Source organism: Erpetoichthys calabaricus, chromosome 1, assembly GCF_900747795.2.
Source record: "Erpetoichthys calabaricus chromosome 1, fErpCal1.3, whole genome shotgun sequence".
Taxonomy (NCBI): Eukaryota; Metazoa; Chordata; class Cladistia; order Polypteriformes; family Polypteridae; genus Erpetoichthys; species Erpetoichthys calabaricus.
The window spans coordinates 143,217,351-143,230,614 of NC_041394.2; the positions used below are offsets into that span (position 1 = coordinate 143,217,351).

At 39.3% G+C, this 13,264-nt stretch overlaps 1 protein-coding gene across 4 annotated transcripts in view; it reads left to right on the plus strand.

The window, feature by feature from the left end:
- Nucleotides 1–13,264, plus strand: part of LOC114643965 (interferon-induced very large GTPase 1-like) — a 185,803-nt gene that overhangs the window by 11,524 nt on the left and 161,015 nt on the right. For 3 of the 4 annotated variants that reach the window (XM_051923303.1, XM_051923304.1, XM_051923311.1), the window contains exon 2: nucleotides 4,082–4,356. In XM_051923303.1, the coding sequence (XP_051779263.1) occupies nucleotides 4,087–4,356 (270 nt within the window). In that variant the 5' untranslated portion in view covers nucleotides 4,082–4,086. Of the gene's footprint in view, nucleotides 1–1,503; nucleotides 1,594–4,081; nucleotides 4,357–13,264 lie in introns of those variants that run through there. The other variant, XM_051923308.1, reaches the window with a different exon arrangement.

Consider the following 13,264-nt stretch of genomic DNA (forward strand, 5'->3'; position numbering starts at 1 on the left):
ATAACGTACTACAGCCATTCTTATTTTTCAGGGGCTTATAACTGCGATAAAATGGAAGGCTATTACCAAGCAGTAAGAGAATTTCTAAAACTTTGTATTATACAAAGCACCCTGAGTATCAAAGTGCTCATAGCCTGATGATGAAAATGCTGTTTTAAGTTAAAACCTGAACAAGATAACTGTTTTCTATTCAACATATAAAACGTTTAGTAAATAAAGAGAGACTAAATACAATTTATAACAAAAATGGACAGCTGAATAACCGAGCAAATCTACTTTAACTTGAAGTGAAGCAGAGTGTTTTACAAATCATCCCCTACACAGTGATTCCCAAACTGTGGGGCTGTCCCCCTAGGGGGAGGGGACGCGACGTAACAAAAAGAAAACAAGAATCGAAAATATGAAAAATACATCTATTGAAACCATAACAAATTAACTCAAACTACATTCTGATGCTAGAAAAATAAATATAGAGTTAGATAAATGTCGCTAAAAGTTAAGTAGGTATAATAAAACGTGCCTCTATGTTATATCATTACTTAAAAAGAACAAATTGGTATTAGGGGCTCCTTTCAAAAAAAAGAAAAACGTTAGGGGGACACGATTACGTATTTGCGACCAAAGTTTTCATAACACAGTTTTAAAGGTTGAGAAATGCTGTCCCTTCAAACTAAAATCTACAAAGAGGAAGCCCCCAATTGCCTTGGTGAAATGGATTCAAAGCTGACATATTGATTGAATTGGTAAATTCAGAGCTTTTAAAAAGTGAGTAGTCTGGATTTTACACCATATGATTAAGTTACTGTCACAGAAACAAGGACTGCTGAAACTTATAAAATGTATGTATAACAGTTCAAAACCTAAAGAGAATAATGATTGGGGTGTAAGCAAAATGTTCTGATCCACCAAAATAAGGTTTACTGAACAATGCACAAGATGGAAAAAGGAGGTACCAGATTAAAAAACATAGTGAAATCCTGACTAGTACCGTGTTAATATATTGGATACTCTGTGCCTGGTAAAGTATCTTAAAACATATCCCAGTAACACACGCACACTCAACCCTCTGCTGAAGATGGCTCGTTGCACCGTTTAAAAACTCTGCGATAGAAAATTACCGTTAAAAACCCTTTTAAATCAGAAGGGAGGGTTTTCTCGGACCCCTATTAAACGCGTCCATTCCTTTCATTACTAGTTTAATAGGATCACGGGTATAAATATGAATACACTCGCAAGCAAACTTTTTAAAATCTAAAGACTTAAATAAAAACAGACAGCCTGATCTCAGAGCCCCCGTGTATTAAGATATAAATTCTTGGGTCCGTGTTCAGGGTTCAGTCAATCTGTCTCCAGCCGGCTGTCCAAATGAGAATTTTTATAAAGCATAAATGTTTCGTTATCAGACTTTTAAAACAGGCGGCTCCGTACAAAAAATAACCGAGTACATAGTTCAGAATACTGACGTCTTATGTCCGAGCTATTACACACACCCGGCCTGCTCTTTTAAACCAGGCCTGAATATTCTCAGAGGAGAGAACCTGTTTGAATTTCAGACGCCGAGACAAAACTTAACTGATTGTAAAGCCCGTTTCGGTAAGAGAAAAAAAAAAACTAATATTGCTTCAGTCCTATGAACATTAATCGTCGTACACGTAGATAGAGAGATAGAAATATAAAATGCTACAATTTATATACACACGAGCGCGCTCACGCTCCTACACATGCGCTGTGTGTAAATTAACATGCTGATAATTCCTGCACACTGTAAACAAATATTTTTAAAATGGAATTACCGGAGAATCAACTTGGAAAATATTAAGTATACAATATAAGGATTCATCCCTCCGTTTTAAAACATGCTCGTTTAACACTTATAATAATCCTGAACGGTTCTTACCGTTATATTGACTGTCGGTGCTCTGTGCAGATGGCCGGACACCGAAAAGTCCTGTATTTTTAAAAAAAGGTCCTTCGTTATGCATAGATTTATTTTAGCAAATGTGTGGCCTCACTTTAAGTGTGTTTCAAACTGAACCTTATGTTAAAGTAATTATGTGTGAACATCTTTTGTGTCGGTATAAGGATTGATCAGTCCTAATAGCTACACCCCCACCCCCCTTAGCTTCAGGATGTCAGAGCTGATGACCGTGAACATCCTTGTATTGTTCGGGTTGAAAAGTCAACTTTGTAAGCATTCGAAATCTTTTAATATCACAAGGTGAGACCATTTTTACACTGCCCCCGAACGATCTGAGGTGCTTAAGACAATTTCACTTGGCAGGGATTTTTTAAATATATAACTCCTGGGGGTAAAATTTATACGTCTCAAACGTTATTTAAAAGGATCCTGTTGCCTATTATTTTACAGATCTTATATCAATCTCGTTATCATTAAAAACTTTTACATTTCGTGGGGTTTAGCTCCTGATACGCATGCGCTGAGAACGCAGCGCCTGAGGCTCGTAGCCTTGGGGGTAGGGTCTAAACCACTCTGCTCGAAGGACGCATCCTGTGGGTCTGTCAGTTTCCTGGGGCTGTGCGGTCAGAAAGTTTGCGTGCACGCGCAGCGGTCTGCTCCAAGAGGCTGTGTGTAGACGAAGAGAACCGGGCAGCTTGTATTTGAAAACTACAGAGAGCCGGACAGCACCCTGCGGGTTGAAGTAAAGGCTTTTTCAGCTTAGAGACGGTCTGTGAAGAAATCATTTACTTAGATAAAGGAATAGATATTTTAAATCATAGAGTTTCTTGCCCAAAGCACTAGAGACAGGAATGATCCCCAAGAGGCATGGATGGTAGGGGCCCTTCCTTAACATGTTGGGTTGCGTGTGCGTGTGTGTGTGGAGGCGATCTCTCCTCGGGCTACAGGCAGAGGCCTCCTGCTCCGAGACAGAGAGCCGGACAGCACCCGGCTGGGGTGAAGTAATGGCTTTTTCAGCTTAGAGAGCGTCTGTGAGTTGAAGAAAATCATTTTGACTTAAATAAAAGGTTAGATATTTTAAATAATAAAGTTTCTTACCCAAAGCACTAGAGTCAGGAATGGCTATAAGGCAGAATGGACAGGCTGAAACATTTGTGTGGTTGTCTCTCCTCGGGGAGAAATGATCAAGGACTGGCCTGGGGCTGGACTCGGAGTCAAAATGACTATGATGGCCATCCGTTGTGTGTGTGTGTGTGTGTGTGTGTGTGTGGGCGGTCTTTTCCTCTAGGGGTGGGGAATCGGAAGGGGGCGTCCTCAGGGTTAACCGAGTGTGGGCAGGAAACTCTAAGTCAGAAGACCTGCGACCACCAAGAGGTGCGGACGGCAGGGTCTGCTACAGACTTGCCTGAACTTGTCCTCGGGAGAAGTGGGGGCGGGTTCAAGGAGGGGGCACCCATCCATCAAATAAAGTCTTGGCCATTTCCCGGGGTAAAAACAGGATGGGAGGGTTCAAGGAAGGGACAGATGTTTCCTGGTTTAAAAACAGGATGGGAGGGTTCAAGGAATGACCGGACATCCGCCAAACGGATCTTGGCCGTTTCCTGGGGTAAAAACAGGATGGGAGGGTTCAAGGAAGGGACAGATGTTTCCTGGGGTAAAAACAGAAAGGGAGGGTTCAAGGAAGGACCGGACATCCGGCCGGGAACACCGGAAGGGGGCGGGAGTTTATGATGTCAATCCCAAAAGGGGCGGGGCTTAACTCATCAATCATTTTTTGACATTTTGACAGAAGGTGCATGCATTATACTACTTTTGTGTATTGTTAGTGTGCCTGGATTGTTTTATTTGGTGTATCCCTTGAGTCGAATCTTTAGGCTCAAGTTGTTTCATTTTGCAGACAATTTAATTGGAAATGGAGTAAAGGAAATACATTTTTTTTCCATTTCTTACTGCACAATCAAAAAACAAAACTTTTGCTCCTTGCCTATTGAGATCTTTCAGCATCTGTATTTGGCCACTATTGATGTGGTTGTAATGTTTTTTTCATTTTGTTGAGGTTTTTCACCAATTCACATTGTGTTTGTATTGTGTGATGGCATTCTGGTATTTTGACTGTTACATTTCCTCATTCATTTCACTGTTTACATTATTCTGCCTCTACAGTTGTAATGGCGAGTGCCTTGTGCATGAAGGATCAGCTGACTTGCCGGGTGTGCTTGGAGCTCCTGGAGGACCCGGTTGATCTTCCATGTGGACACACCTATTGTATGAAATGCATACTGAAATACTGGAGCCACCTTGATAACACTGAAGTCCATGATTGCCCCCATTGCAAGAATATTTTCCAATGCAAGCCTGTCTTGGTAAACAACACTCTCTTTGCTCAGATGGCAGAAATTATGAGGAAGTCCAGCTTCATTACTTCTTCTCCTAACCAGGTAAATGTGTATTGAAACATCTGCGTCAAGATAAAAGCCAGTACTGTAAAGTTGTAATGTCTGGCCTGAAGAACATTATTTCTACCTGGAGCAAATCCGTTTCTTTATGAAAATTTTAATAAAAGCAATAGAAAGTTTATTCATCACCTAAATGGAAAACTGGGAAAAGTGTATTATGGTCTAAAGATACAGCATTGCTCTAGGCCGATATTTTAGGACCATAAAAATGTTTCTGTCATCTGCATATAAACAGATTCTGTAAAGATAAATATAAGACTTTAATTTGGCTCAGACACCAGGCTCTTGCAGGTAATTTTTTAAGAACCAGTCCATTACAATGATATTGAAATGTTTTGTTTCAATCTGTAATTGTACTGCAAATCTAAATTGTTAAATTAATTCTTCATGTGTGTATATGGGTACAGTCTTTCCCTACATACAATTTCAAGTGTTACTTTTACTCTGTAAAATTTAATCTAACACTGACAATTTTGCTATGTTTCTTAGTGCAGTCAATCTGATTTCCAGAACAGCCATTTACATTGAGCCAATCAGCTGTAAAGTTAGCCTATGAAATGACAAAATATGGAAGGTATGGAGAAAATATTAAGTTATGGTGTCATGTTTACTTCATAATGCTTTTTCATTCTAATGATGGACCAAAAGCAATGTAATATAATGAGGGAGTAATCAATAAGTTACTTTCAGTCAGCTTGTAATGCTTTTTGCCAAGCAACTTCAGTGGTATTTTACACAAAAAGGTGCTTTATACTCCCTTGTGAAATGCACCGTATATATTATGCATGAACATTGTAAAGCTGTTCATTAATCCATAATATTCATTGTTTTGGGAAAATCCATCCTTGATCAGTTTGCTTTTCAAAATAATGTAGCTTACATTCTCTTTATTTTTCTGTTTCTGCATTAAACCAAAACCTCCACTTTAAATCCAGGTTCTATAAAAGAAATTAATGATTTATCATATTTATTTTTACATTTTTGTTTTCAGTGGTTGTTTTTGCCCTGTTGTGCTGTTTAAAATTGAAAAGTTCCTTTATAATGCAAAACAAATTCATAGTGTTATCATATACTGTCTGTGAAGTAGAGTAGAGTCATGTATATTATACATTATGTACTTTAAGATACATAAGAAAGCCACTGACTAACCTGCAGTATTGTAACAATGTAAAATGTATGAGTATGTTTTCAGAATATTTCTACTTTTTACTCTGATACAATTTGAACTGAGTTCCAAAGCACTTCAAATTATGCCCACTAGAGGGGGATAGACAACCAAACCCCAGATAGAAAAAAATAAAAAAGAGACTTTACAAAAATTAAAAAGTTTTATGTCCACAAAAGATGCTCTGTTATACTGTGAAGATTCAAAGAGTACAATGGAATTGGCTAAAACACAAGCAATCAAAGCAAACAAAGTTCTAAATCACAAATGCAGAGAATGATCAGAAAACAGAGCAACGAAGGTCAGGAATCCAGAAACAAATCACAAAAAAAATCACAAAAGCACAGCAAAACACAAGAACTTACCAAAACTATCTAGAAAAATTGAAATGAACTGCCAGGAACCAAGGGGGGGCCCTCCGGATTTATAGGGTGGAGGGCAGTTCCTGGTGGTGACTGTTAGGTCGCCCCACCACTTAGGGGACCATCCACAAAACACATAGTACATAACCAAGGCAGCTTACACACATAAACACAATAAAAAATAATTATAATAATGCAAGTAATCAAGAAACGTAACAGTTATGTAAATAACAGAATCAAAAAAGAACTAAAACTTTAACTTGAACCCCAACCACAGAGGAAACCCTGGCTGAAACACAAGAGATATTTTGCTGTATACACTTGTTACTGCAATATTATACCAGAAAACCAAAAGGCTACATGAATATGCAGAATATTTTATTGATTCGGTTATCTAAAATGCAGTCTTCCCTTGCTTTAGGAAAACTCGGGTACACAAAGATTCTGTGCAGTTGTTCTAAATGCATGTTGTTGCAACAAAGAAAATGGGGTGAGGCTGGATGTTGATGATGCATAATCCCAATCAGTTATTTCCATAGCTGATGCTCCTGTTTCCAGACTCTGTCCTCACATCCAATTACTGTAGGTGTACTTGTGTGTTCTTGTACAGTGGTTCACACACCTTGTCCCCTATTGTTGCCCACAATAAAATAGAGAAGGCATGTGACATCACAGCTCCAAAGCAGATCATGATTTATTTGAAACCCCTTTTTTTTTTTTTTTTTTTTTTTTTTTTTTTTTTTTTTTTTTTAAAAAAGAAAACCTGTTCTTTTGAACATGAAAACAGAAGTGATAAAGTCTAGGTAATGTACTTTATCAATGATTATAAGGGTTGTTTTGATGATTAAGATTATTATTAAACTTGTTCTGTCCATTTTCATGTAGTTCTGTGTTAACTGAACAAAATGGGGACTTTTTGGGACCATGGAACATTTTAATAATGTTTTCCATTTAAATTATTTATAATTACAGTAGGTATTCACGTTACACAAATTCACTTATTGAAGAGGATTTCAAGAACAGATTCATAATTTCCATCTTTAATAGGCCTGTACGCCTTTCCCATTAGTGCCTTCTGTACTAATTTAGGACAGAATCATTAAGCTGTCCGCTTACACAGAATGTCAGTGATTCAAAGTGCAGTTTCTTGGCTCATACTTTACTGACTGTAATACAAATCACACACTAAAAGAAAGTAGTCTGAGTGATTTTAAGTCTTAAGAACATTTTTTGGATGCTATATTAAATGGGAGATGGCACAGTGGTGTACTGTTGCTGCCTTGAAATAAGAAGACTGAGATTCAAGTCCCGGGTACTATAGGCATAGAGAGTACATGTTCTTTGCATGTTTGCTTGGATTTCAAGCAGGTGCTCAGGTTTCTCTTCTTTACTGTATCACCAGCACTTGCATCAGATTTGTGTTTCAGAGACATTGTTCAAGGGTGAAGACAAAAGATTAAGATGAGCTCATCTGCACAGCACTGTACACGTTATCACAGCAGGAAGGCACCAGTCATCAACACGTCTGATGTACTGACGAGACCTCTTCTTGCTATGTGCGTAACAGTACAAGCAGGCTTGCTATTGAAAATGAATGGGGGTGGTGAGGGTCGGTTCATCACCAGCCCATCTCGCAGTCACCTCCACTACAGTATGCTGTAGAACGAACACGGTGCGCCAAAGGCGAGTAGTGAATCGCCCAATCCCAATTCAACAGGCAGCCATCCGAGGCACACTACAATGCTACCCCCGCCACCCCGTTCAGCCACAACCGGGTCACCACTTGCAGCATTACCAGCCGTGTGTGCTGGGCGGGCAGTTAAATACCCCCCTCTGCTCCATTCAGCCTGTGTCCAGTCAGGAGCAGTAGCTGCGGTGGCGTAGTGGGTGGGCAGCGAACCATCGTCCTACACACGAGCGATAGCTGTGGCCCCGGTGACTATTGACCATGGGTCACTGCTTGCCGCTGGGAGCCGCTCGAGGGACAGTACACTGCGCGAGCAGCGAAATCGCCTCCCTCCAGCAACCGCTTGCAGCATCCCCAGGCCAAAAATGACGGAGCGGCAGTTACTGAGGCGCATGCGTCGCAGCTGTGTCCTCGTTCGTAAGTCGTAGGTCGGATGTCCGTAACCTGGGGACTACCTGTATATGGAATATATTGTACTGACTACAAACAGTGAAGATGTATTCACTTATTAAGTTTACACTTCAGGATAAAGAAATTCTTTGGGTTTCATGTAAGAAAACCAACATGGATGTGTGCCTTAATCCAGTTTTTATATGTAAAACAATGATCAATCATGTGAAAGAGATCACAGATGAACATATGTTGTGTGTTAGAATATTTGATTGTTGGCAATTAATATGAATCCATGCCCTGACGTCATCCTTGTGAGTGGTAGAGAGGCTGCTGAGAGTTTTGTATTCTAAGGTGTGAAATTGTTCATTAAAAAATAGATTTTGCTCCTAAAAAGTTTGTGCTGTGGTAGCCAGTAAAGAACCATGCAGGAATTTTTAAAGCTTGTTTTCCCTTTAGAAAGTTTTTTTTTTTTTTTTTGCCTTTTTTTTAACCTTTACAGGAGCAAAAACAGCTGAGTGTTTGTGAGGACATTTGGAGAAAAGCCAAGCAAAATGACACCTTTTATTGGCTAACTAAAAAGATTACAATATGCAAGCTTTCGAGGCAACTCAGGCCCCTTCTTCAGGCAAGATGTAATGTTAATGTCACGGTACAACACCCTAGTACTACTGAGAACATTTGGAAAAGTTATTTGTTACTTGTACCTGTTATTGTGATTTGTATTAAGACTAGCATTGGTGATACAGGGCAGTAAGTAGCAGTAGCTGAAACCGAAATTACCAGTGTTGAGGTGACAAATAGTTAAAAGTAATAGAAGCAGTTATTGTCTTAGTTGAAAAAAAATCTGGGCATATAAAGAATAATTGGACAGAGCAGCATAAAGCATTTGTATAGTCAAGCATTAACACTTATCGAAAAGTGAGGGCGCACATAAGCAATAAAGCATTCATTTTAAGAGAAGGGTTCCATGGTTCACAGGCAGATGACTGATCCAGCACCTCAAGCTTGGAGCCACTGAACTGCAAGAGAAGTTGGCTGGTCTTTGTTGTAATAGATAATTGGTGGACCTGGCCCAAGTGTTCTTTAGAGAGATAGTGAGCACCTTTAAGTTGACACGGGGTGGGTCACGGTCAGAAGGTACAAGGTAATGAGTGCACACAGTATCAAAAACAAATTTCAGGTCCTTGTGGAGCTGGACAGAATCTACGAAAATTCTGATGTGGTAGGCAGGTATGAGGCGCCCTAGTGGTCCATCTCTAAAAACAGTTCCCAGAAAGAGAGGTAGCGATAGTTGGGCACTCAGTCATTAGGGGGGAGTGAAGCACAGGTTTGCTCTAGAGACAGAGAGTCTTGCATGGTGTGCTGCCTTCCGGGTGCTCAGATGGGAGGCCCCCACTAAGGATTGATAGGCTCTTGGATAGAGCGGGGGTGGATCCAGTTGTCATTGTCTATTTTGGAACAAATGACATACATAAGGGTAGTTTGTCAGTTCTGCAGTCCAAAGTAGGTGCAAGGCTGAGGAGCAGAACTGATAAGGTAGTCTTCTGCCTGTGCTATTTGCCAATCCAGGTAAGATTGAGAAGATCAGAAGGGTTAATGTGTGGTTTAAATCCTGGTGTAGGGTATAGGGCATTGGGACTCCTTTTGGAACAGATGGCCACAATGAGTTGCATCTGAACCGGAGGGGCACCAATGTGTTGTGGAGGCATATAAGTAGGTTAGTCAGGGATTGTTTAAACTAGGGCATGGGGGTCAGGGAGTTTAGGACAGGCCAGGTTTTAAACTGAACATTAAGAAATAAACAATAGTGTAAAATAAAAATGCATAGTAATTTAAATTCTAACCCAATGTTTAAATGCAAAAGTAAAATGAGTAACACGTTAAAAATAGCTTTCCTTAATGCTAGAAGTACAATATCACAAATAAAACAAGTGAGTTGGAGTTATATGTAGTGGAGCATAATTGTGATATTATAGCAATTACAGAAACCTGGCTAAATAAAAAAGATTGAGATGAGTATAACATAGAGAGACACACATTTTTAGGAAGGATAGACATAACAGAAAAGAAGGTGGGGTTGCTGTTTATGTCAAACAGAATTTAAATGCAAGTCCTCTTCAACTGGATAATGAGCCCCATCTTAGTGAGGACATTTGGCTTTGTCTGGAAAGCATTAGGGAAGAGGGCCTAATTTTAGAAGTGTGTTAAAGACTGTTAACTCACCAATGTGGGGAGAGGCCTGTCTAGATTTAGTATTTTGAAATAATTGGGATAGAATTGAGGATGCGGTGTAGCTGTGACTGAACTACTAGGGTCAAGAAAACATAACATAATACAATTCTCCGTGTTTTGGAAGCATGTGGATGTAAAGAGTAACTTTGGTAGGGCAAATTTTGAGCAGATGCAGCAAAGTCTAAGGAAGATGGACTGGGATAAGCTTTTAAGTGTGGACAGTTGAGGAGCAGTGAAGCAGGTTTAAAAATGTTTTAAATATAATGTGGGATAGGTATATACCTAAATTTCAAATTAGTTGGAAATTTTTAAAAACTCCGCAGTGTATTGCAAGCCAAATTAACACTTAGAGATGTCTCAAAATACATCCTAAGATATCTGGAAATGCATTTTAGATATCTCAAATTGAACTGAAAATAGATACATTTTCACATACTTTATTTCAGGATATCTGAAATGCATCTTATGATATCTCAATTAGATTTCAACATATTGTGACATCCCATTGAATAAAAGGAGCCACTTGTCCGGGGGAGGTTTCCAAATGCCAACTGGCTTTTAATTGGATATGCCACAATATAAACAGTGCCCTACCGCTACCCATCGTCTGGGTCATGGGGATACCTCCAAAATAACAAAAATAACCCATTTTTGTCCTATCTACTTCTTGCCTACTCTTTAACTGTTCACTTCTTTCTCAACCTGATGCTGTCTTCCTCTCACTCTAGCAAAAACTACCATTTCCAAGCACCCCCTCCCCTTTTCTCCACGTACCATTAATTAACCTGATCCTTATCACTCAGCTCTCTCCCTAGGCAGGTGCCCCAAGCCATTGCAAAAAGTGTTCCCCCAAGACCCCACCCCAACAGTACTTCCACTCTGTACAGCCCATGCAGTGGCAAGACACTTCACAATATCTTGAAATGATATAATGAACCTTTTGATTTATCTTGAAATAAGTTCCTGTGAATTTCGAGATATCTAAAACACATTTTGAGATGTCTTTAAAATACATCCAACTTTCTGCATGTTTCAAGACATCTTATATATATTTTGAGATACAGTAATCCCTCCTCCATCGCGGGGGTTGCGTTCCAGAGCCACCCGCGAAATAGGAAAATCCGCGAAGTAGAAACCATATGTTTATATGGTTATTTTTAGAATGTCATGCTTGGGTCACAGATTTGCGCAGAAACACAGGAGGTTGTAGAGAGACAGGAACGTTATTCAAACACTGCAAACAAACATTTGTCTCTTTTTCAAAAGTTTAAACTGTGCTCCATGACAAGACAGAGATGACAGTTCTGTCTCACAATTAAAAGAATGCAAACATATCTTCCTTTTCAAAGGAGTGCAAAGCAAGCAGTCAAAAAAAAAATCAATAGGGCTTTTTGGCTTTTAAGTATGCGAAGCACCGCCGGTACAAAGCTGTTGAAGGCGGCAGCTCGCACCCCCTCTGTCAGGAGCAGGAAGAGAGAGGAAGAGAGAGAGAGAGAGAGAGAGAGAGAGCGAGATAGAGAGACAGATAAAAAAATCAATACGTGCCCTTTGAGCTTTTAAGTATGCGAAGCTCCGTGCAGCATGTCCTTTCAGGAAGCAGCTGCACACAGCCCCCCTGCTCACACCCCCCTACGTCAGCGCAAGAGAGAGAGAGAGAGAGAAAGTAAGTTGGGTAGCTTCTCAGCCATCTGCCAATAGCGTCCCTTGTATGAAATCAACTGGGCAAACCAACTGAGGAAGCATGTACCAGAAATTAAAAGACCTATTGTCCGCAGAAACCCGCGAAGCAGCGAAAAATCCGCGATATATATTTAAATATGCTTACATATAAAATCCGCGATGGAGTGAAGCCGCGAAAGGCGAAGCGCGATATAGCGAGGGATCACTGTATCTCGAAATCATTTCCTGTAAATTTTCTTATTCTTTCAGTGGGACTTCCTGTCTATTTTACGATGTCTCAAAATGAATTTGAGATATTTAAAAATGTGCAGGAAGTTATTTTAAGAGATCTCGGAATATAATTAAGATCTCTTAAAAAGCATTTGATATCTTGAAATACACTGTTATTTGCGATATCTAAAATACATTTTTAGATATCTCAGATTCATTTCATTTCTGCTCCACTTGAGATATCTTAGAATGTATTTTAGATATCTCAAATAACAGTGAATTTCAAGATATCTTAAATGATATAAGATATCTTATCCAACACGCTATATCCTAACTACAGGGTCATGGGAGCCAATCCCAGCCAACACAGGGCGCAAGGCAGGAAACAAACCCCGGGCAGGGTGCCAGCCCACCACAGGGCACAATTTAGGATTGCCAATGCACCTAACCTGCATGTCTTTGGACTGTGGGAGGAAACTCACACAGACATGGGGAGTACATACAAACTCCACGCAGGGAGAATCCGGTAAGTGAACCCGGGTCTCCTAACTGTGAGGCAGCAGTGCTACCCACTGCGCCACCGTGCCACCCATTCTAAGATATCTTGTATTGTATTTCAAGATATCTAAAATACATTTGAGATTTTTTTAAAAAGACATGAAATTATTTCAAGATATCTCAATAGCATTTTCAAATATCTATAATACAATTTAAGATATCTGAAATACATTTCCAGATGTCTCGAAACAGCTTCAAATCCATGTTCAGATATCTGAAATATATTTCAAGATATCATATTAAACAGGAAGTAATAATAGGCAATTTTAAAGGAAGAGATTTAAGGATATCTTGAAATGCTTTTAAGATATCTTAAAATGTATGCAGTGTCAATTTAAGATCTCTAGTAATTCATTAGAGATATCTTGAAATGCATTTGAGACATGTCAAAATTAATTTCAGATATCTTAAAAAATAAATTACATTTTAAAATATCTGAAATGCATTTGAAGATATCCCTAAATATTACTTTGGCTTGCCATAGCAGTGAGATAATAAAGAGTTGAAAATGAAGCTGCAAAGGAAATAAACAGCTGTATAAGGTTTATAAGATGAATAACTCCAATGTGAATTGTAGGGCATATGAGAACATGAGGGCAAAAA